Below are 22,447 nucleotides of genomic sequence, written 5' to 3' on the forward strand. Positions count from 1 at the left end.
TAGCTTGCTGACTCATAGGAATAAAATTTAATGTTTATTAGACTGCTACATAAAAGGGGAGCCAACACTGGAACCACAGACGTTAATCCGATATGACGCCTGTATCGTACGAGTACATATGTAGTGTTTATTGCTTTCTTTAAAGATCAGATAGCCACCACCACAAATACAATTGACGTTGCACCGACACGATGCCTGCATAGGCTGTTTTTTCAAACCAGTTTATAAAGAGCTCGTGTGGCTCTGCGGTAGAATACCTGATTGCCACGCAGAATGCTTGGGTTCGATTCCTGCTCGGATCCTAATTTTAATTCATTCCATTCGTCGGGTCAACGCTGCCGATGTCGGTTTTTCTTAACGCTCTTGCATTTGTGTTGCGAACGTCTGTTCTCGCGGTTCCTGGGTAGATATAGACTGTCAATCACCTTTGGCGCATACCCGTACACCGCGGCCCGTGGTAAACGGGTATGTGCCACACGCGTCTAGAGGAAAGGGTTTGACGACCTATGCGACAGGATTTTCATTATTCATGTCATGACCCGACAGTCATATTCGTCAAATCTTCGTACCCTCCCATGCCGATTTTGGTCTACACTAAGTTAAGGAGGCACTCATGAGAGCGCCCAGACGTAGGCGGCTAAATACATAGATAGATAGATATCTAGACAGATAGATAGGTAGATAGATAGATACGTAGATAGAAACGCGCAAAGTGCCAAAGGTTCGCTAAGAAATGCTTCGCATTTAATAAAAATATTAGGGCAGCTTCGCAATGGCGTTGGCAAGCCTGAAAAAAGCAGCGTAGCTGGGCGGCCTTCCTTAGCCACATGAGCGTAGCGACGATCAGTTATGCCTAGGAAAGCCAGGTTGAGCCCCTCTCTCTCTATTTTTCTCTCGCTTTTTTTTTGTTTCTCTCTCTTACTTTTTCCTTTTCTCGCTCTCTCGGCGATAGCAACACAATCAGGTTTCTGTGATTGTTCATTCTGCTACCACCAGCTCAATGCGCAATGCAAGTTCTGGATTCCTTGGAGCCAGTCCTTGCAGGCCTTTTTTAACATTTCGGATTCCAGTCTGCTTTTAGACAGCCGCAGAGGTACCGATCTCAAATATTTTTCGGTTGTGACTCTGTGGGTGCGCGGTGAACGCTGATATGTGTGTGCGTGTATCACTTGTTCTGTCTTTCCTCCTTGCTCTCTCTATTCTTTTTTCCAGTTCACCTTCCCCCTGTGTGGGGTAGCAAACCGAGTACAACCTGGTTAACCTGCCTGCCTTTCCTTTTGCCTTTCTCAGTCTACTACCGTGCCTTGATAGCCGAGGGGTTAGGACACTCGTCTTAAACCATGGGTACCCGGGTTCGAATCCAGCCTCGCCAACAAATATTATTTTGTTTTATTTACTTCTCATCTTCATTTCTCATCTCCCCTTTGTTTGCTTGTCGCCTAAAGGAGACTGGCTCATACCCACGAGGATTCTTGCCTTCCTACTCTCCACATCACCGAGCAGAGTTTTTTTTTAACGCTCGCCTCCTTCCTCCTTCCCGGCTCCTTGCATCCGGCTTTGCTCTCCCACCCCAGGCTCCAACCTCCTTCCCTACCGCTCTCCATCACTCGTCTTCGCTGCGCTCTCCCCCTCCACTGTCTTCGCTTTCTCTTGCCCCTGCTGTACTCGGTAGTGGGGCTTGCCCAATACCTTCAGCGCATACTCGCAGGGGTTTTACCGGACGCCACTGGATTTCCCTCGGGCTCACTAGCTACGCTGTTTGAAAAATCGATAAAACAAAGGGTGGGCTGGGCTTAGACGTTCGCGTGCTCATTTATGTCGAGACTGCGAGGTCCACCGCATGGCTGCTTCACAATCGGGACGCGCACACCTCATCGCTTGCCGTAGCTGGATGACCGTGGCGGAAAGATAAAAGAATGTCACTGCCTTTTGTTTTAGTCAGGTGGCTTATATGTCACAGTTGTATCAGCTTCAGAAGCAGAGTTCAGCCAATGTTTATTGTCTCGCACCGTGGTGCTGCGATCGCACTATCTTGTATCTTAAGAAACACGATACATTTCATGCAGCGGAAATACGGATACTTGTTTTCCGAGACGTATCGCGATACAGATACACGATATCCAAGGAATATGTAGGACACATGTATCTTCCATACTGCCCAGCACTGCTGGCAGTTCAGACTTAACGTGAAAGCGACGCACGATGGTCTCCATAGGAAGTGACTCCTTAATTAAGCTTACGCTGTGCCGCGCAGGCCAGTTTCGTTCACCTTTACAGGTCTTCCCGATTCTGGCGCTCAAAACACGTAGCAGGCGGGCAATAACAAAACCAAGACAATAGGCATACATGATGATACCCGGGGTTTACTTAAAAAAGTAGAAGATTAAAAAAAAAAAGCTTTTTCAGTGGCCGGGTATGTCGCTGCTTTCCGCTACCCACAACTTTCGGGACCACACCGTTAAGTCCTGCCACGCCGTCCCTGAGCCGTCTCTCAGTGGTTGAGGCTGCGCAGTCGTGGGTGGCCGTGCTTGTGGTGGCGGCGCTTGTTGGCCTGGCGCAGCCTGCGGTATCGGCCCGGAGGCCTGCTCTGTGCGTGGACCTCGTTCAGTGCCGCCCCGGTAGTGACTGTAGAATTTCCGACATTGGCAGCTAGCGTGTTGTTGTCCGGCACCGCCTTAGCAGCCTCGTTTGCAAGGCCGCTCGTGTTCTTAGCGTCGATGGGGTGCTTGTTCGCGTCTTCGCCAGCGGCGACTCCAACCGTAGGGCCGGGGAGACCTGGAGGGCCGGGTTTGCCCGGACGTCCCGGGGATCCTGGCACTCCCGAGGGTCCTCCGTCCTTAGAAGGATGCCCAGGTTCGCCCGGTTCGCCAGGGGTGCCCATTTCACCCGGCTCGCCTAATTCTCCAGGTCCTCCAGGTTTTCCGGGCCTTCCGTCAATCCCTGCGGGAAGGAACTTTGTTGACGGAGCACTGAAAGTGTTTTGACGGCAGCTGCCGCGGTAGAAAGTTCAGTTTACGATCCGACTACATTGCAGACGTGCTTGGATGTACATAGGTGCTATGTCCGTTACCTGTTCTCCTTAGTCGCGATAAATCTTAATGGTAACCAAGAAGTTTATTCTTTAAATCGGAAGCCTTCAGTTCTTAGTCGGCCTTCAGTCGTTTAAGTTTACAGGAACTGCTGATTGGGTGAGTTGGTGCACCGTATTCATAGATTGCTTAATCGTGACTCGGTATGAGCATGAGGCGCTCAGAGCATTTGGTGCTTTCCTGCCGCCTGTGTTTATTTTTCTATGCTTATGTCGCTTTTCTTCGTGGACGTACTGAGATGCGCCAAAGTATGATTTTAAGTTTCACAAATGGCGAAGAATGCCACGTGCGGAATCATGCCCAATGGGAGCTCCATAGGCTTCCAAAGCAGCGTCCAGCGGCGCCACCACTCTTATCGTAGCTGGGAATAATCCACGGTACGTCTCCTTTCGCCACTATACTGCCGCCCCGCTTCCACGCAAGCGCAGAGCTCTCGGAGTGCATCTGCGGTGCGCTGCAGTGTAACTATTGCCGACTAGCAGTGCTCCGGGCCGAATCAGGAGCGCATGCGTGCTCGTGTCCTTGCCGCCACTGCCGCCAAATCTGACGAGAAACCACCTTCGCTGGCAGCGTCTATCCCCGGTAACGCACAGCTCGGCCACGCGAGATTCCAGCCCAAACTTGAGCTTGGGTTCCCCTATAGGCAATGATGACGCCTTTAGCGGGAGCTGAATTGATGTAGGTATGAGGCCTTATTAGAACTCTTTGCCGGTTACCCACAAATCAAGCCGAAGTAAGAATTAGGAATCACTTATATGTATAACGTAATAAGCATTCGCGAATGTGAACGAAACTTGTCCCAGATCTTTAAGTGCCACTTTACAATACTGGAGCTATGTATTTGGACCTTATTACCAGAAATGAAGTGGCTGCATAAAAATTGAGCTCGTTGCCGGGCTTTTGTAGTCCGTTTAGGGCGGTAAATACTACGCCTGTGGCGATCTCATGCTACTCTCGAAGGGCCAGTAGATTTGGACAGGTAAGGAAAGCTTCCTGAAATATTAAATCCTGCGTCTCCAATCGTGCCAAATGTTCTACACAGCGCGTTTCCTCGTGCAGCGAAATGATGCGGTCGTATGCTACAAAGGTTGCAAGGTTAAGTCCGTTGCGTCACAGTGGCACGAAAACACAGCTATACGGCTTTATCACAATTTATTTTACAGTGTGCAGCATTGTTGCTGAAGAGGACGAAGCGAATATGGAGAAGCAACCAAGAAAAACTAAACAGCTTCGCTATTTAAGACGGAGGTGAGGCAGTAGACGAGGACGCTTGAGCTTTGCCTTCATGAGTATAACGTGATAACGGAATCGAGCCCCGTGCGTATCGCTCGCTCAACTGCTAGCCTGGCTTCGGTTCTCGGTGCATCCCTCAGCCGTGCCGCAAGGAAACGAACATTTGTGCGCGTAACATTCACAATTTCAAACTATCCTAGACTGCCTACTGCAAGTACAGTTGCGCAGCGCCCAGTACTCCATATTTCTTTCTTTTGCGAATGAGAGAAGGGCCCACTACGCGTCCGCAAGGCAACGCGAACCTACACAGCTGCTCACTTTGTTGATGCTTTCGCTGATTAATAAATATGTCTCAGAACTTTGTAATGGCTGGGCTTTTGAAACACCCACTTGTTTCGCAAGTCACATGTTTTGATGCCTGGCGCGATTTTACGCTTCTGCCACGCAATATTACATGCGTTAAGGAGAATCCTCCCTCTACAAGACATTCATATAGTGTTCTGTTTTTTTTTTTCGAAGGTGTTCCAAGCACTGGCATTCCATGTGGTAGAACACCTGCTTGCCACGCAGAAGGCCCGTGTTTAATTCTCACTTGAACCAAATTTTATTTATTTTGTTTTCATATTTCTAGGTTTCTTCAGTCACGGACAACACTGATTTTTCGCTCACAACCAACGACGCCGATACCGACACCGGAATCTCTGCGAAACGAGCTCTTCAACGCTATCGCGTGAATAAGCACGCGCACACACGGTGGAACGCAATGCACGGATGGATGAAACGTATATAATATAGTCCCATGAACGTTGGCGTTAAACATACTTCATTATACATTAATGAAGACGGTGCGATTTAGAGATGCCTACGGGCCGGCATTATTCGGGTTTTATGGCTTCTTTAATACGCTTTGTGATGGTGCGCCTACTTGCCCCGATTATTATAGGGCATCATACAAGGCATAAACAGAACCATAAAGCGGCTTTCTAGAAGTTGCATTCCGAGAATGTGTTATATGCTCATTATTTACAGCTACTAATATAGCCGATGAAGAAGCGAAGACGCCAAGCCAAAGCATGAGAGGTAGGGGACGGTGCGCTAAGAAAAATTTGCCGGGAAATATACTGGGCTGCTTTGATTTCTGTAGCTTCTGGTGGGGCATTATCCCAAGAGTTCTCTAAGGCAATAGTAAACTTCATCGCTTCTTGGTTGGGTAGAGCTGGAAAGCTGTAACTAGGACTATCAAGCTTTTTTTGCGCACGCTACAATACAGTTGACGTGAAGGGTTCCCAATGTGGTTTATTACAGTTATGTAATGGGATGTATAGGCTACAACTGGAGTAAAGCACTAGCACTGCTATTAAGCGAAGCATCTTGCATCCAAAGGCTAAGGGCGATTATAGATTACCGTCCTCCCATCCCAAGCCGGGGGGTCGGGGCTAAGCTCCGTCTTCCAAGATCCTCCGCTGGCGCGCTGTACATCGCGCTTGCCTCGTTAACCTCTGCGTCATCCAATGCCACAACAAATTCGCCCGCTTGTATCTTATACGCTGGTACTATAGTGCCTAGATGGTACAAACGCTAAACACCAGTCGAATATTCTGCACGAGTGACGTTCCAGAACAATTCCACGTTAAACAACAACACAACCACCACCACCACCAACAACAAAAGAAAACAAGGGTGGCCGAAACTTGGTGGTGTGGCACGCTGCGATCACATATAGAGATGCACATATTTCAACACGCATAACAAATGGCACACTAGACAAGGCACTCAAAACCCGTTTGTGAATTATTCGAAGGACCCACGATACTGGGTCAATGGGGGGGGGGGATTTAGAAGAACTATCAGAAGGATAGACTGTTGGGCGAGTTGGTAATTCATTTTGGCAACAAATAGCGCGAAAAAAAAAACGTGGGACTAGTAGAAGAAAGCAACAGGACAAGCGCATACTAACTGAACCTTTATTAAAAAACGAATGTATTTATACCAAGCAAACCACAAGTTCACCCCACACAAAACCCAAATCTCAGATGTGCGCATCCAGATACCCTATCTCAACTTTATTCAAAGCAAGAGAAGGTTTAGCCACACAGTTATCACCGCCTTTCCCAATAAAGAAAGCTTCCATAAGCTCACGTGCCGCCGTCTGGTCACGATGGCGTGCAAGCACTTTTGCATCAGTCAAGACCGGCGTGCAACCACAGTCACAGCAGTGCAGGGACAGGGTAGACGACGGCTGCCCTTTCAAAGATAACCGGTGGTCCTGCAAGCGACCACCGGTTATCTAACCGTCGTATAACCTGTCCCTGCACTGCCGTGACTGTGGCTGCACGCCGGTCTTCACTGATGCAAAAGTGCTTGCACGCCATCGTGACCAGACGGCACGTGAGCTTATGGAAGCTTTCTTTATTGGGAAAGGCGGTGATAACTGTGTGGCTAAACCTTCTCTTGCTTTGAATAAAGTTGAGATAGGGTATCTGGATGCGCACATCTGAGATTTGGGTTTTGTGTGGGGTGAACTTGTGGTTTGCTTGGTATAAATACATTCGTTTTTTAATAAAGGTTCAGTTAGTATGCGCTTGTCCTGTTCCTTTCGTCTACTAATCCCACGTTTCTTTTTTTCGCGCTATTTTTTTCCAAAGAGCACTATCAGGGTTCCCTCAACGGGATCTTGCTGAATACCATCCTGGATTGGCAAGAACTGCCCGAGGTGGTGCCTTTAGTCAATGAGCATTGTGTACACATCATATGCGATAGTCATCGACAGTCCAGGACAGCAATGTACAGCTACACATGTCGACAGTGGAACTTATAATTGGCACATTTCACTGTATATGCGGAGAAGCGCTAGCTGGCGACACACACATACGTAGGCGCAAATTAACGACAAGATTTCATCAGAGGAACATACACACGCGAAAGACCTTATGCGCACAAGCATAAAAATCCGTCCATTGCCATACCCCGGGATAGATTAGAATTAGGGGTTACCAGAGCACGTCTACTACGTGAAACGCAACTACAAAATCGTGCCGTTCAGATAGAGAACTGCGCCTACGTTTGCTTGTTGCCCCGTTGTCTAGCGCTACTCCGTATTTACAGCTATTCTTTGTTTCATATATCAGGCACAATGCTGTGGAAGCTATGCAAATAGTCCGGTGAGCAAAATGTCCGGTAAGCAAAACCCCGCATCCGTGCTTGGCCTCCGCGAAAAGCTCCGGCTGCATGCTGCCGGAGCTAATCGCGGAGGCTACGGAACGAGAAAAAGAAACAAAAAGACGCTTGATGATCCAGAACAACCTATTAAGGCAGAAGGCATCTTAATTTATTATTCAGCCTTAATAAAAACGAAAAGAAAAGTAACGCATTACGGGTAAATTAATTGAACTATTTCATCGTTCAAACGCATCTACTGCAAGAAGTCTCGCAAGCGTTCACAGCGCTGCACGTAGTGCATGAAACAGAGTATGATTGTAAAAAGTTTACTCTGACTTAACACAGCAATTATGAACAATATGGCGGACGTTTCGCCACTTATGAAGGTGGCATACTCATCCTTGGCCACACATGAGCGGAGGTCCACCAGTCCATTAGTCACAAGCCGATGCGACAACTGAACCACATTTTCCGAATCATGATTCTTTCGTCGCGTCGCATCGGCTTGCAACCAACAACCGCGGCTCCCGGCCCTATCAGACGTTTACAAGGACCTATATGAATAGTGGACTGGTCGACCTCCGCTCATTTCTTGCCTCTGTATAGTGAGGGTGCCACCTGCATAGGTGGCGGAACGTCTGCGTTCTTTTGTTAATATTGGAGTCGGACAATCAGGAATTCACCCAGCTTTTGGAACATTTTTGAAACGGGGTATGTACCCCTGGTGTGCAACTCACCATCCTTTCCCGGACGACCGGGCTCTCCCGGCGTGCCACTCCTCCTATCGGGAAAGTTGCGCCCTTCGACGTTCGGGCCCTGTGCTTCCGGTGGAATTGCCGGAAGACCCGGCTCTCCTGGCAGACCCGGAAGGCCCGTGTACGCCGACTGATCCAGGCTCGAAGAGCTAGCTTCGTCGACGTCCCTCCTTCCATGCGGATCACCTGTGGGCGGTGCGCGAGTGCCCGGCTGTCCCGGCTGACCCGGCTGTCCGGGCTGACCCGGCTGTCCTGGAGCTCCGGCTGCACCCGGGGCCCCTGCCTTACCGGCCGCTGGATGGACCGGCGTGTTCTCGCCGAGGCCGCGACCCCCGGAACCTGAAGTTGGGCGAATTTCGTTAGGAGTCATCAAAACGGTTAAACAAGGCACGCCGTCCTGCCACGCTGATCACCTGTGGGCGGTGCGCGAGTGCCCGGCTGTCCCGGCTGACCCGGCTGTCCGGGCTGACCCGGCTGTCCTGGAGCTCCGGCCGCACCCGGGGCCCCTGCCTTACCGGCCGCTGGATGGACCGGCGTGTTTTCGCCGAGGCCGCGACCCCCGGAACCTGAAGTCGGCGAATTTTGTTAGGAGTCATCAAAACGGTTAAAGAAGGCACGCCGTCCTGCCACGCTCCTCACCTGTGGCTGGTGCGCGAGTGCCCGGCTGTCCTGGCTGACCCGGTTGACCTGGCTGACCCGGCTGTCCTGGAGCTCCGGCCGCACCCGGGGCCCCTGCCTTACCGGCCGCTGGATGGGCCGGCGTGTTCTCGCCGAGGCCGTGACCTCCGGAACCTGAAGTTCATATTGATGAACTTGTTAGGATTGGTCAAAATGGTAAAACAATCAACGCCATGTAAAATAGGCTCGTGAACATTACGGATAAAAAAATTCCGGAACATTTGCCCTGTCGGGAAAATGGGGCCATGCGAAGCTTTGCGCCTGCGTGCATGACATAATATTTTCTGTATCTCTTTCTCTCTTTGTTTTCTCTGCAATGCACAATTCTTCCTCCTCCACACCGGGAACCGGATGTCTAGCAGCTCAACACTTCCATTGGCACAAGCAAGAATGACGATCATGCGTTCATATCCAGGCAACAACGCAATGTGCAACGTGAAATAACAAGTCAACTCGATAAAAAGGTGAGACTACCATATCAGAAATGGTTTATTGCCGACAAGCTCAAGATCGAGATAGCGTCAGTTATTAGAAAACGGTACATAGAAACACGCATGTGACCGGCGCCCCTTGGACGGCCGCACTTGTGTACGTTCGCCGGCGCATGGGAAGGTCGTGCGGGAGGACGTGCGGGAGCACTTTTCGCTAGCGTCCCGCGTCACGCACATGACTAAGAAGCATGTCCATGAGCTACACAGACATGAGTGGTCTCAAGCATTGAGCATTTTTTCCCGAGGTCCCATGTGGCCACCAGGTGTTGAAACATATCCGCGGAAGAAAAAAAAATTGCGCAGCTTGCACTAAGTCGTGCAAGGCTGTGTCACAACAGAGCTGATAGGCACCTAGCCGGTCTTGGCTTGCCTAGGCTTTTACTCTATCTCTCTTTGCCACCCTTTGCTATACTATGCTATACTATACATGGCTGTGCTTGCTCTCTTATCTTTCTTGTGTCTGTTTTTTTTTTATCTATTTCTCTCTCCGTCTTTTCCTTTCTCTGGATTTCTCTCGTTTTCTCTCTTCCTTCACTTTCTTTCTATTTTTGTCTTTCGCTTTCTTCCAATATCTTTCTTTCTCTCTCTCTGTAGTCGTTCTCTCACCTTCTATGTTTTTCACTGCTTCTTCCCTTTCTATCTATTTCTCTGCTTCCATTTGTTTCTACCTATGTCCCTCTTTGTCTGTCTCTCTGTACTCGTTCTCCCATGCGGTGGACAAATCAAGGTGGACCAATCGGCGCACGTGTTTTGGGAGCGAAGCAGAAGAGGACGAAGAGGATGAAGAAGAGGATGAAGGGAGTTCGAATCTCGTCTCGGCAAACCTTCGCCAGGAATTTCTCCCTTTCTGTTTCCTTTACTCTCTCTCTTTCTTTCTTTCTCTCTCTGTGTACCCGTTCTCTCGACCATGAAGTTATTGCATCATTCGTCAGACAAATGGGCGCACGTTTTCTGGTAGCGAAACAAAAGAGGGAGAAGAGGAAGTCGATTATGAAGAGTATGAAGGTGGCACGTGCCGGTTAATGATAATCATTTTCAATCTCCGACACACGGTCAACATCGACCTTAACAACTCTGCTGTAAAGCTATTTCGGAATCGGCGTCCAGATTTCAGTCATTCTGTAGATCGGTATCAATGTTCCTCGAATCTCGACTTGAACTCCCTTTAGAAATGACCTCTAAATGAGATATGGAAAGCGCTTCCGTTCAAAAGCCAATCAATAACGTTAGCTTTCCTGGATGTTTTGGAATTGAAACTTGCACGAACGTAGAAAACAGTACCGACAAAGATGGACCTTACATTGATTACTATCACACCAAATTATTGAAATTTACGTTTCTCAACGACTGCTTGAAGAACAATAATCAACAAGAGCATCAGCAGCGGAGGGCTCTATAACCATAGCTACTTCGAAGTGGTAGATAGAAAACACGCCAGGCCTGCGCGGAAAGCGCAGCACAGTCACAGCGAAAGCTGGAAGAGCGGCATTTCTAGAACCCGTTATAAACTCTCCTGTGGCTACTAATACAGGTACATTAGCAACGTACCCACTACGCCACAAAGCGTAATTTTTGGGAAGTTGGGAAGCACCCAGCACGACATTATTCGTTGTTCTGCGGAGATGCGAGGTACCAAATGTAAGCGATTATGTGCAGTTTGTTGATGCGGCGGTTGATGACGATGAATAATCATGGTTGCGCCCTTTGTAATGGGTTGGAAGCTTTAAACGACCCACTAGTTACGTAATGCATATTGTGTGACGCCCGGTCGTTATTTAACTGTCCCACCACGCTTTATAACATACGTTAACCGGAGAAACGTAGAGCGAGAGAGAGAGAGAGAATTGACTTTATTGAGACCCTGAGGAAATGGATCATGGGAGCCTTATGGGCTTCCTTGGCAACCAACAGAAGTTCACTTGCGAGGAACCCACTACGCTATAAATCATTGTAATTTTTGAGAAGTAGGGCAGTAGGCACTGTGCCATTTTTCGTCATTCTACAGAAAGCCGTGGTAGCTGCTAAACGCATGTAAGGCATTATGCGCACTTTGTTGATGCTGTGCGTGATGATGATGAAGAATTATGGCAGAGCTCTTTGTAATGGGTTGAAAGCATTCAACAACCTACTCGTTGCGCAATTCGCATTGTGTGACGCCTGGTTACAGAATTCGCGTTGTGCGACGCTTGGTGCTTATTCTACTCTTTTACCACGCTATATTGCATATGCTAATGTGGTTCCTTCCCGACATGAAGCCTGTATAGGACCTTTTTTTTTTGCAAAGCAGTTTTAAGCACCGGTATGGCTCAGAGGTTGAATACTGGGCTCCCACGCAGAGGGCCCAGGTTCGAACCTCCTTCTATCCTGGAATTTTTTTCTTATTTAGTTTTCTTTCTTATTTCAAGCGATACTGGTTACGGACACCGGCGGCGGCGGCGGACAACTACGGCACCAAAAACGGCCGGTGAAATGATCTCATAAATGATCTCATGCGCTCCCTGTGAACTAGCACCTCCATGTAAAACTGGACTAGCACAGGGCCTGGGAGCGGTGATGCTCATGCGGTTGCTGAAAGGAACAAATGCACGCCTAGTAGTCGCACGGCAGAACCTGGATCCCTTACTGTTAAGTTTTCTTGCAGAGGCGCAGCACTTCGAAACAGTCGCAAATTTAAATTGATTCTCTCTATAACAGAGGCGCTTTCCCTCTATGCCCTCTTATGGGTGAGGGTGTCAAGGACATCTTAGTTGAAGATAACACTTTTGTTGAAGACATCCTAGTCGAAATCAAGAAGAAATAGGGATGGGCAGGTCATGTAGCGCGAAGGCAAGACGACCGCTGGTGATTAAGAGTAACAGACTGGTTGCTACGAGAAAGCAAGCGCGATAGGCAGGCAGTAAGTGGGGTGGGCAGAGCAGATTAAGAAGCTTGTGGGGATAACATGGCCGTGGCAAGCACAGGGCCGGGTTCATTGGCGAAAAACGGGAGAGGCCATTGCTATGCAGTGATCGCAATTAGGATGTTGATGATGATGATACGCAACCGTCCTCGAGGACTCCTTTAAACTCTAAGATATACGTTAGTTAACTCTCTTATGGAGAGTCGCGCCTCCCACGACTCTACGAAGGGAATATAACGATCTCCAAAAAAAAAAAGAGTAGACGGGTATCGTTAGAGAGATCTTATGTGGCAATTCGGTGGCCATCAAAAAGAGTTTGCTCAGGGTTCCGATTTTGCTCACCATGCGCTCCCTGTGAACCAGCACCTCCCTGTTCGAAGTTCTTCCCCAATCCCAGGCTGTTCAATCCGGCCTGGTCAAGAGAACCCGTCTCAGATGGAAAGCCGGGAACGCCCACCTCTACGTGGACACCAGGGGGAACTGCGGCGCCCTGGAAACCGGCGCCGCCTAGGTTGTCCTGTCCCGGTATCCGAGGCTGTGGTGCTGACTGTCCACCGAATCCACCTGGTAACGGAGAGTCGAAATGTTTGTTACGGAAAGCAAGACTTGGCTACGCACTGGCAACCACACTAAATTAAGCAGACCAAAAAATGTTAATGCTTTAACGTTTAGTTACAAAGGCTTACTTGGTCTGTTTGTGCAGCTACATTAGAATCTCTCACATGTGTCCAAATACGGCTTCTGCGCAGTTGTTTCTGTGAATGTCCATATGCAATACCATTGTGAATTGTTTCCATATGCTAACACATTTGTATACATGAATCATGAACCACACTGTCCTGTCACTTCTGCTGTGCGAGTGGCCAGAGCTTGGTCAAACCTCGTAGATGCAGCTTATTTCTGTGGCCTCCTGCTTGCGCTGTAACAATACATCGTATACGGCGATAATAAAGTTTAATTAGGTGGCTGATTGATTTGGCATACTGCAGTGTCTTACACCCAAGACTGGAATCGAGGGCGCATCGTCGTTCCCATATAGACCGACATTATTCCCTTTCAAATAGCTGTCACTTCCAATACCCGTGAGATACAAAGTTCTATTAAACGTAAGCATCGTCGTATATTGCAAGTCACTTGAGCTTATACCAGTACCATCGGTAGGGCTGCCAGTGGCAATTGCACTCGAAGCACGTCAAAATCGATCAGGACCGCCACAATGTCGATGCAAGTATATACCGTAACGCTACGTGCTTGTCCTCGTCACATCGCCGCTTTGTACTTCGCTTCAACTGCATGCATGTGGAGATTTGACGAACACGTACACAAAAAATATGGCATAGACAGGGACATGACGACGAACAGAAGCAATAAAAGCGTATGAACTTGGCCTTGTTGCTACATAATCTTAGTAGAAAGCAGCGCAATACAACGAAGAAAAGAAAAAACAAAGAGGACCAGCGCTGGTCTTCGTTGTATTGCGCTGTTTTCTAGCATAACAACCTTGTTTCCTTACGATCGTTCAACTTCACCGTTGAAAACGTCACGCGGAACCTTACGGATTCGCCTAAGAGGACTCGAAGGCGAAATCCATCTTTTGCATCTTTTTCCTGGAAGTCAATTGTAATACCACCCCCCCCCCAAAAAAAAAAGCAAAAAAAAAACATTCTGCACCGAAAGTGGTTGTGCAGTGTCTCCGGCATCTGCCCGCCTATCTTTCAGCGACGATGTCATGTCATGACTTCATCATGTGACGTCATGATGACAACGTATGTTGTTATGTCATCAGTTTGTGTGGACGGCGACGCCGACGATCACTTGTCGCGTTTGATGAAAAAATAAAGGCTTTAGCCTTAAAATGACACAATCTTTTCAAACCATCGCGCGACAAAACCGAACGGCGATAATTGAGCAGCTCATTTGAATGTGTGCTTTTCGACTGGTCCAATATATAGAGTTGTGTCAGGGGCCACGACATTGTTAGGCAAGTGGTAGCGGCTCGCTGCCAGAAAAAAACCACATTTATAAGGCTCGTATTCCATATCGAAACACTTAAATGTACCACACCACACAAATATCAACTTCATACTGAAACGACAGACGTGCCGACAACGGCTTAGCTACTCGTGACACACAGAACTACACCCCGTATGGTGTTGAGTAAAGAATACGACCTCAGCCTGCTTCTAAGAGGCTGTGTGAACGAGGCAAGCAGCATGAGGTGTCTATCGGACTCACTAGTATCGACAGAAAGTTGAGTTGGTCGGTAGGGCATTCACTCCGAGAGAAGGCATGTAGTGCAGACACGGAGAAAAGAGAACCAGAGAACACACAAACGCTGAAATTTAAATCATAATTTGACACAGCGTAGACTGGACGGCCTTACGCTAGATCAAGCTAATCGCACGTCCATGAGCGTCCGTCTGCGATCACGGGAAAATGTTGGAAAGAAAAATGAAAAAGGGGCAAGGTGACCATTTACTACGTAAAGTGGGACCCCTGATGACTGTCGTTGCGCGTTGCCATGTCATACATTGCAATGCTTCTTCATTAGACGTATGACCCGACACTTCTCTTTTGTAGCCGTTCAATATAAGCAGTGCGATAAATAACCACTCTTGCTGACAAAAACGAACAAAACGAAGGGCGCGGACAGAGCCTTTAGACGCTATTGCGCACATGGCGCCTGGTAAGCAAGCCTACGATATGCACACTGCTAAAATTACACAAAAATGTCGAGTTTGTAAGACAATTCAAAGTGTGGTCGAAGCAGCTATTCTCGCTGACTGCTTCGCATGAAATCCATTCCCCCAATGCTCGGTGTCTGCCGGAATTTCAGTTTGATTAAATTTATAGAAAACACGAAGCAAACCCCAGTGGTTTTTAAAAATATAACCGTTTGGAGCTAGCACTCATTTTTGGGTATTTGTGACGCGCACTGACTTCCCGTTAACATTGAACGCAAAAGCTTGGACGAATTCCGAGTTCCACGAAACGTCTCGTGAGCCTACAGTACAGGTTCACGGAACAATGCCTGGGCACCTAGTCCTCGTTTTCAGTTCTCGTTTTCCTAGACCGCACTAGTTCTCGATCCACTCTCTAAGAAAAAAAAAATATGATGCGTCCTTCGACTTTTTTGAGTCCTCACTTGCACGTATACGACTTCTTAAGCAGGCACGTGAACCCTCATTGGAGTTCATTCTACTCTCGTAGGAGAGTCGTGCGACCCAAGAGAGAGTTAACGCGTTTCTTAAAGAGAGTCATATACTTGGCAAGTCAGGATTCGCCTAAAAGAGTAACACATACTCTTTTTTTGCGTGCATACGAGGAATAATATTTTTTGATAATGACAGCCTCACGTGATTGGGCGGCACTGTACACCACGTGATGCTAGTCCGCGGAATACGGTCCATTATGTACAGTCGTGAGCTATATGAAAGGGAACACCGAGTTCGCGTTTAAGCAACAATTTTCTGGTCATGTGCACATACGAATCTGTCGTATTAATTTGTAAAATCTACGTTTACTATTGAGAGTTAAGTGTTGGGACCACTCTTGCGCTTGACAACTGCGCTTAGAGACTATGGAGTCTGGAAGATCATTTGACTGTTCCCTTTTATATTGTTCATGACTGTGGATCCTGCGTCCTCAGGCGCATCGCGCTTCTTATTATGGTGAAGTGAACTGTCGTTTACCGCAGCAATATGAGGGTTCGAGCTAGTTGGTGCTCCATACTCAACAATACTAAGCGTGAAATCTTTCAGTTCGTTTACCCTGATCGTTGGGGACGTCAACGAGCCTGAAGCGATTACGTCGGCGCCTCCTGGCGCCGCCCAAAACGTAGCTGTTGGACATTTCTTCTACGTAGACACCGCCGTGGCTGCGGCTGATGTCCTTGTAGCCGGCGGGGACCGCGGCGGGAGCAGGTGCTTCGCCGGAGTGGACGGCGTTCAAGCTCTGCCTCTCCGGATAGCCAAAGTCACGCTGCCTGTATCGCCGGTACTGGCCTGTCGATGTGAAGGCAGGGGAACGATTAAACCGAGTCAGTACCTTTTACGATAACAAAATGGAAAGTTGGGCTAGTTGGTGAATAGGATTTTTTGAAGAAAGACAGCGCACAAAAAAAAAAGAAAAAAGAAAGACAACGAAGAGATGGAAAGACACACAGCGCTGCACTCACATAGTTATAAGGGCAGCGCTGTGTGTCTTTCCCTGTTTATCTTGTGTACGTTTTTTTTGTGTGTTTTTGAAAACCTAACAGCGAAGCCGTTGTAGTTCGCCGTAGTTTGTGCGGTGTCACCAGAAAAATATAATGAATCTGCACGCGCTGTTGCTGCTTAGAAATAGCGTCGCATTTACGTCGTATATCCTTAACGGCTCGCCCCGGATAGCTTGAAGGAAGCCGAAAGAATGATGGCGCCATCAGGCCTGGTAGTCTGAGCCAGTATTGCCGTCACCAAATACGCCACAAGAGAGAAATTGAGCCAGTTTGCAGTTAATCGACACAAGACGCGAGCAGGAGGGGTCGAGGGAGGGGGGGTAATGCCTCTTACAGTTGTCCTGTCTGAAGCACAGCTCAAGAAATACACTTCAGTCGGTTAAGCGTGAAATGCTGTAAACTCCCGTAGTCCGCAACCTTAGTGGGCTTGCGCAAAATGTCAGCGCCGTTATCCGGGCGCTCAAACGAGAAGTTCCGGCCACTCAGACGAGAACAAAACGAGACATCCGGGCAACTAGTGAAAAGAGTTTCGTGGAGCGGGCTTTCTCGCAAGATGGCGCCACGTTGCGTGCGGCGCTAGAGTTACGGTATGTGGCTCTACTGTGCGGTGCAGCAGCGCCGGGCCTGCGTCGCGCAGTGACCGCATATGCTCGACAAAGCCTATACCCATTTTAAGATTGTTGCTCTAGGTTCATCAACGAGCCTGCTTTGCCGGTAGACATTTCATGTTTACATCTACTCTCGATTACGTGAGAGCGAGCCATTTTTCTAGAACGATGCGTTAGTATGTGAACTATACGTCAGTATGATTAACTAGACGTCGCTAGCATGATCGATACGTCAGTATAATGTGAAAGTCAACTGGGAGCGGGCCAGTCGGAGGGATACTGAGTTTTTTGGAAACACAAACAGAAACGACCGAGACAAGCTATACACCGCAAACGCAGTTGTGTGTGTCGTTTGACTCTGTCCTATATAGATGGACGGCGAGAGTAATTTACTTCGGCTCGTCCGGGGCCTCCGTGATCCGAAGGCGCAGAAACCGCTAAGGCTACCACGCGATCCCTAAGAAAGGCCAGCAACGGTCGCCGTTACGAAAACAAGCTGTATTTCGTTGAATTTAGCCACTAAATTAGAGGATTATCGGTGCGGCTGTTTAACTAGGCCGTATGTGAGAGAAAATAGCCGGCGACTTTTAGAAAAACTTGCGTTTAAGCTACACTAACACCAGTTAAGATTGTAGATTCACTGCTGAGAGATTTAACGACTGCAAATAAAAAACTATGCCGAGTCGACGTAAGGACATCATTCAGGCGTACTGTTCGTTTGTTTGGTTCACAATATGTTTCAAGGTTGTAATTTCAAACGTAGCTATGAAGCCACACCGCGCACTGTTTTTTTTTTTTTTTGGTCCGACGGTTTTCTATCGGACGCGAAAGAAAAAAAGGAAGGGAGTTGAAGCGAGATATAGCATCCCGGAAGTCGTTCAAGCTGTTTTGAAATGTGCTCTGAGGATATTCGGACTCCCTAATTAAAATGTTGTAAACGATTTATTAGGAAACACAAATTACGGGCCGATTGTTTTCCCGTAAATATGGCGGTTTGTTTTCGCCTCGTTTTGAAAAAGAGGACAAATTGAAACCGTGACACAATAAACTTGAGACGCCTGATATTTAATAACGGAATGCTAACGACCCTAAATTACTTCAAGGAACTAAAAAGATGAACGACATGGCAGCAGGATTGGAAAGACGCTCACTTGCACTGACAAGTGGCCCAGTACACTACGATCGGAAGCCTCTGCAACGGGCTTATTCCTATGGAATCTTCATCAAATGAGATGTAACAGTGCATGTCCTGTCTCATCGCTGTTCACTCCTGCTGACAACCCGCAAACTCCATAACGTTTTGTGCCAACGGGCGCAGCAGACAGCTGTCATGTTTTAAACACTTTGCTTTGTCACTTGATTGAGCACTCGTCTATTCCACATTGTCAGTAGTTCTATGCTGAGTACGAATCTTCGAAAACGAAAAGTTAATTTACTCACGCTACGAAAAAAAATGACCCAATCTCCCACTAAAAGAAACCATGTGGGGATGCGAAGCAGCGCATGGGTCGACTTAAAGTTGCTTTCATCACGGGTACGTTGCCCGATGTTAACGCGTCCTTGTAAGTGGAGCCCACCATGAATTCACTGTAGTTGCTGTTGCTGTTACTCGTCCCGAACTCTTGTTGGAGCACGCCGCGCGGGTTCATCGCGCGTCTGCAGAATCTCGTTCCCCGACGCCATCACGTGATTGCTGAGAGAGTGTAAAGGGGAGAGGCCACAACGTCTTCCCTAGCCCCTTACACAGGCCCGAACGCGCTAGCGCGTGCCAGCACACATGGTTCTCGAGCGGACGGTCGCCGATGGAAGGACGGACATAGCCCCGAGCAAAAGCTGCTTTGCATCTAAAAAAATGGCTGCAGCTTAGCTCGTCTAGACCCGGTTAGGCAGGCGAAATGTTATTACTTAGTTATGCTTGTTTACCCTCGTAGCCGAAGCACAGTTTGCCAACCGAACAATATGGCTAGTCGAACGTGCCGTACTGCGTGCACTCACTACCGTCGTTTAATCAGTTTCAACAGACGCTCGCGCTCGCGTGCTCCTCTGCCAGCAGATGCGCGCGCTCCTTGCGTTTTAACCTCGGATGCTGAGGAAGGGTTTTCGGAGGTGTAGACAGACGAGCCGAGGAACGCGTTCGCTGTACGGTCGTGCACAACTGCAACACCACAACTAAATTTCGCGCGGCTTGTCATGGGATATCCGTTCTCCGCTTCAAGGCGACGCGGAGATACACGGCGAAAGTGGTTCGACTAGGCCAGTAAAGCTTTTCTTTAAAACAAGAAAGCCACTCACCGCTAACGGCCACCACCGACGCCGCCAGCAGCACGGCGGCGAGCACCACGCGCGCCATTCTCACTCCTTCGTTTCAAGCGCCTGCGACCATGGAGGTAAAAAAAAGATTAATTAATAGAGCATGGTTAGCTCGCGTCAAATGTATTGGTGGTAGCACACTAGGAGCCACAACTGTAGCGCGAAACAGGCGAGATCGTATTGCATACCTTTTGTTATAACTGCTGGCGTTTCGCGTGCGATAACAATATGATTATGAGGCACAACGTAGTGGGGGGCTGCAGATTAATTTGGAGCACCTGGGGCTCCTTAGCATGCTCCTAAATCAATGCAGCCTGGCGTACCTTGCAATCTGCCCCTGACGAAATGCGGCGCCGTGGCCGGGAATCAAATCCGCGCCTTCGAGCTTAAATGATAGCGTGCCACCTTACGTGCTACGCTGCCACGGCGGCTCGCATTGTATATTGTACTGCGCTGTGAGCGTCATAAGCGTGCGCCGATAAGTAATTGAATTTCAATTGTTTTAATTTCACTTCGTTTAAGAGACAGAGGACGCCGGCAATAGATGCGACATAGGGTAGTTTGGTTCGCTTACAAAAGCAGTTGAAAGGGCCGCGACAGTAAATAAAAAAAATTGCAGCGCACAATCTGCATGTAATTACACCACGAACGTCAAGTAAAAATGTGCAAATAGCGTGGTGCCGCAGTTAATGCGGCCTTTATTGAGCCCCAAGAAGGCCGCTTACTGACCACACCCGGTGAATAGAGCACAGGCAAACCGAGTCGCCACAAGCGATGATGAAAAAGAATGTCAGATGATGAACGTATTCAGATATCCATGCTATAAGTTGCGGAATTTCATAGAAAATTGCGGGAGACGTCCCAACGAAGAGTTCTGCACTGGGGGCATTCATCTCGTTAATTTGCTGGCAAAGAGAGAAAGAAAAAAATGGCCACATTAAAATACCGAGTGAATGCGCGCCCTCGCGTATGGCGTACACGCGAAGAAAAAAAAGAAAGAAAAAGACGATGTTAAAAGGAAAGCGAACTGGCTTACAGCATTTACCACATAGGCGTATGTTTTGCTGCTTTTTTGGTTGCGCAATAAATCAGCTGGGTGTCTCGGCACGTAGCTTGAAATGTCACGCGTGTCCTTTCTGTCTCTGCTTTTCCCCCAGCTTGCTCTCCGACCGAGACCGTTAGATGAAGCTGCTATCTCTAGCCTTCACGTTAGGAAGCCTTAACGCAAGTGCGAGCGCGTTCCGTAGAACCAGGACACTAATCTTTTTTCCACGTATTGCGCCCGGAAAAAGGTAAGCCCGCTATGACATGGCCGAAACGTTTGGCCAACTCTTAAGATTGTCTAGCAGTTTTAAGATCACGAGCGTCATATAAATTATCGAGACTTATCAAGCTTACGTATGTGAACGTGAGGAGCTGTTAACCATACGCTTCAAGCAACTTGCACGCGGTGTCCTGCTCGCGCAGACTGATCAACGTTCTTTAGAGCGTTGCTCCCGGCTATCAGGCACACTTTATGACACGTTATGGCTGCTGACATCGCACTTGCCCTAATATTCCTAAGGTAGTTTGATTTCCGCGCACGTTCGAGTGACCGCGTGCTCACCTTGACTTCGCTGCGATTGCAGGCCCGTGTTAACAAATGGTCATACGGCACGTACAATTATTCGTACGAAAATTTCAGCTAATCGTAATGCTGAACCTTTCACGAAACTGGTTAGTTAATGACAAATAGATCGTACGGAAGGAAAGCTTAGTGAATACGAGCTCTAATCATCACCGCAAAATGTCATGACTCGCCGCCGCTATACGGAGGGTGCCACAATATATCTCACAAAAAAAGTCGCGCACATGCCGAGAAAAAGAAAAGGAAGAAACAAACTGCAAGAGGTATAGGTCTATCCAATGTGTCGACGTTCCAACGAGCAGAAAAGGCTGGTATTACGTGCAGACACCTGTACACCATAGCAATTAAAAAAAAAAAACTATCGCACGAGTGCTGGCGCCCTGGGCACGCTATAGCAACTAATGCTTGCGAGAAGTAACCAGATTTCGTACATGATGCGCAAGCGCAGAAGGCACACCAGTGTTTGACCTCCGTCTGTCGGACTGTTTGCTTTGAGATAACAACACCCAATCAGCGTTATCTGTGTGACATCATGTTCAGAATGCCGGTGCGACGCTGATCGTATCGCCGATCGCAATGCTTCTCGCCGATACCAGAAACTACCGTACGCTGGGGTCGACGCTCGCGCGATACTAAAAACGGATGTCGGTTAACGAAGGGTATCAACGTTCACGCGTAAACACATCAGGCACAGTGACTAAATGTTAGAAAAGCTAACTCGACATCTCTGTCATTTCTAACTTTGCGTCTCTGTGTCGGTGCGCGTCAAGGTGGGTTCAAGTGTGATCGCTATGGCAACGTGGCTATACGTTGCTGAGATCGTAGAGGTGGGAAACAAACATAATTCGAAAAAAAAGAAATGCGCGCTTACGTGCGGCAACGGCGCGTACCGAAAACCGTAAGGACGTGTATGACGTCGGCGGAACTCACCTTATGGAGTCTCGGCTCCAGGCGCCCGTCTCCAAACAGCGATCTGCCCCGGAGGACGAAGCAGCGATGGCGTCCGAAGCGCGCGGTGTTCGGGCACCGAATGGAACCAGCGCTGGCACCGCCCGTGGTTCCTCTTCTTTACCGGCTGCTGTCGCGTGCTGGTTCGCGCTCTTTTGTGCTTTCGTCTTCTAACGACGTGTTAACGCCCAGGAAAACCGATGAGCGTGAAGATATTGCAGCTACCTTCACGAACAATTAGGCGGCATTAATAAAGCTCGTTATCTGGGTTTATTATGAGGTACTTTTCTGACTTTAGTGCATTGGTAAGCGCCGCATTGGCAAGCGCCTGTTCTATCGCCCGTAGGCTTTCCAGGCGTAATCGGTCGTCATTATGTTATGATCACTCTAGTCATTGCCAGTGGAAAAACAATGATTTTGTTTATAGGTTAGCA

General features: G+C 48.4%; 2 protein-coding genes across 2 annotated transcripts; both read right to left on the minus strand.

The window, feature by feature from the left end:
- Nucleotides 1-2,491: 2,491 nt before the first annotated feature.
- LOC125756157 (cuticle collagen 2C-like) lies at nucleotides 2,492-8,606 on the minus strand. The gene is made up of 2 exons (XM_037645534.2): nucleotides 8,219-8,606; nucleotides 2,492-2,940 (listed from the first exon to the last, which is right to left on the minus strand). Exons 1-2 carry the CDS (start codon nucleotides 8,604-8,606, stop codon nucleotides 2,492-2,494), a joined length of 837 nt encoding a protein of 278 aa, XP_037501462.2.
- Nucleotides 8,607-8,614: 8 nt separating this feature from the next.
- On the minus strand, nucleotides 8,615-19,498 carry LOC119375355 (collagen alpha-1(I) chain). Its single transcript, XM_049411249.1, has 5 exons — nucleotides 19,421-19,498; nucleotides 16,075-16,308; nucleotides 12,647-12,868; nucleotides 8,876-9,028; nucleotides 8,615-8,802 (listed from the first exon to the last, which is right to left on the minus strand). Exons 1-5 carry the CDS (start codon nucleotides 19,476-19,478, stop codon nucleotides 8,615-8,617), a joined length of 855 nt encoding a protein of 284 aa, XP_049267206.1. The 5' UTR covers nucleotides 19,479-19,498.
- Between the last annotated feature and the right edge of the window lie 2,949 nt (nucleotides 19,499-22,447).

Source organism: Rhipicephalus sanguineus, chromosome 11, assembly GCF_013339695.2.
Source record: "Rhipicephalus sanguineus isolate Rsan-2018 chromosome 11, BIME_Rsan_1.4, whole genome shotgun sequence".
Classification (NCBI taxonomy): Eukaryota; Metazoa; Arthropoda; class Arachnida; order Ixodida; family Ixodidae; genus Rhipicephalus; species Rhipicephalus sanguineus.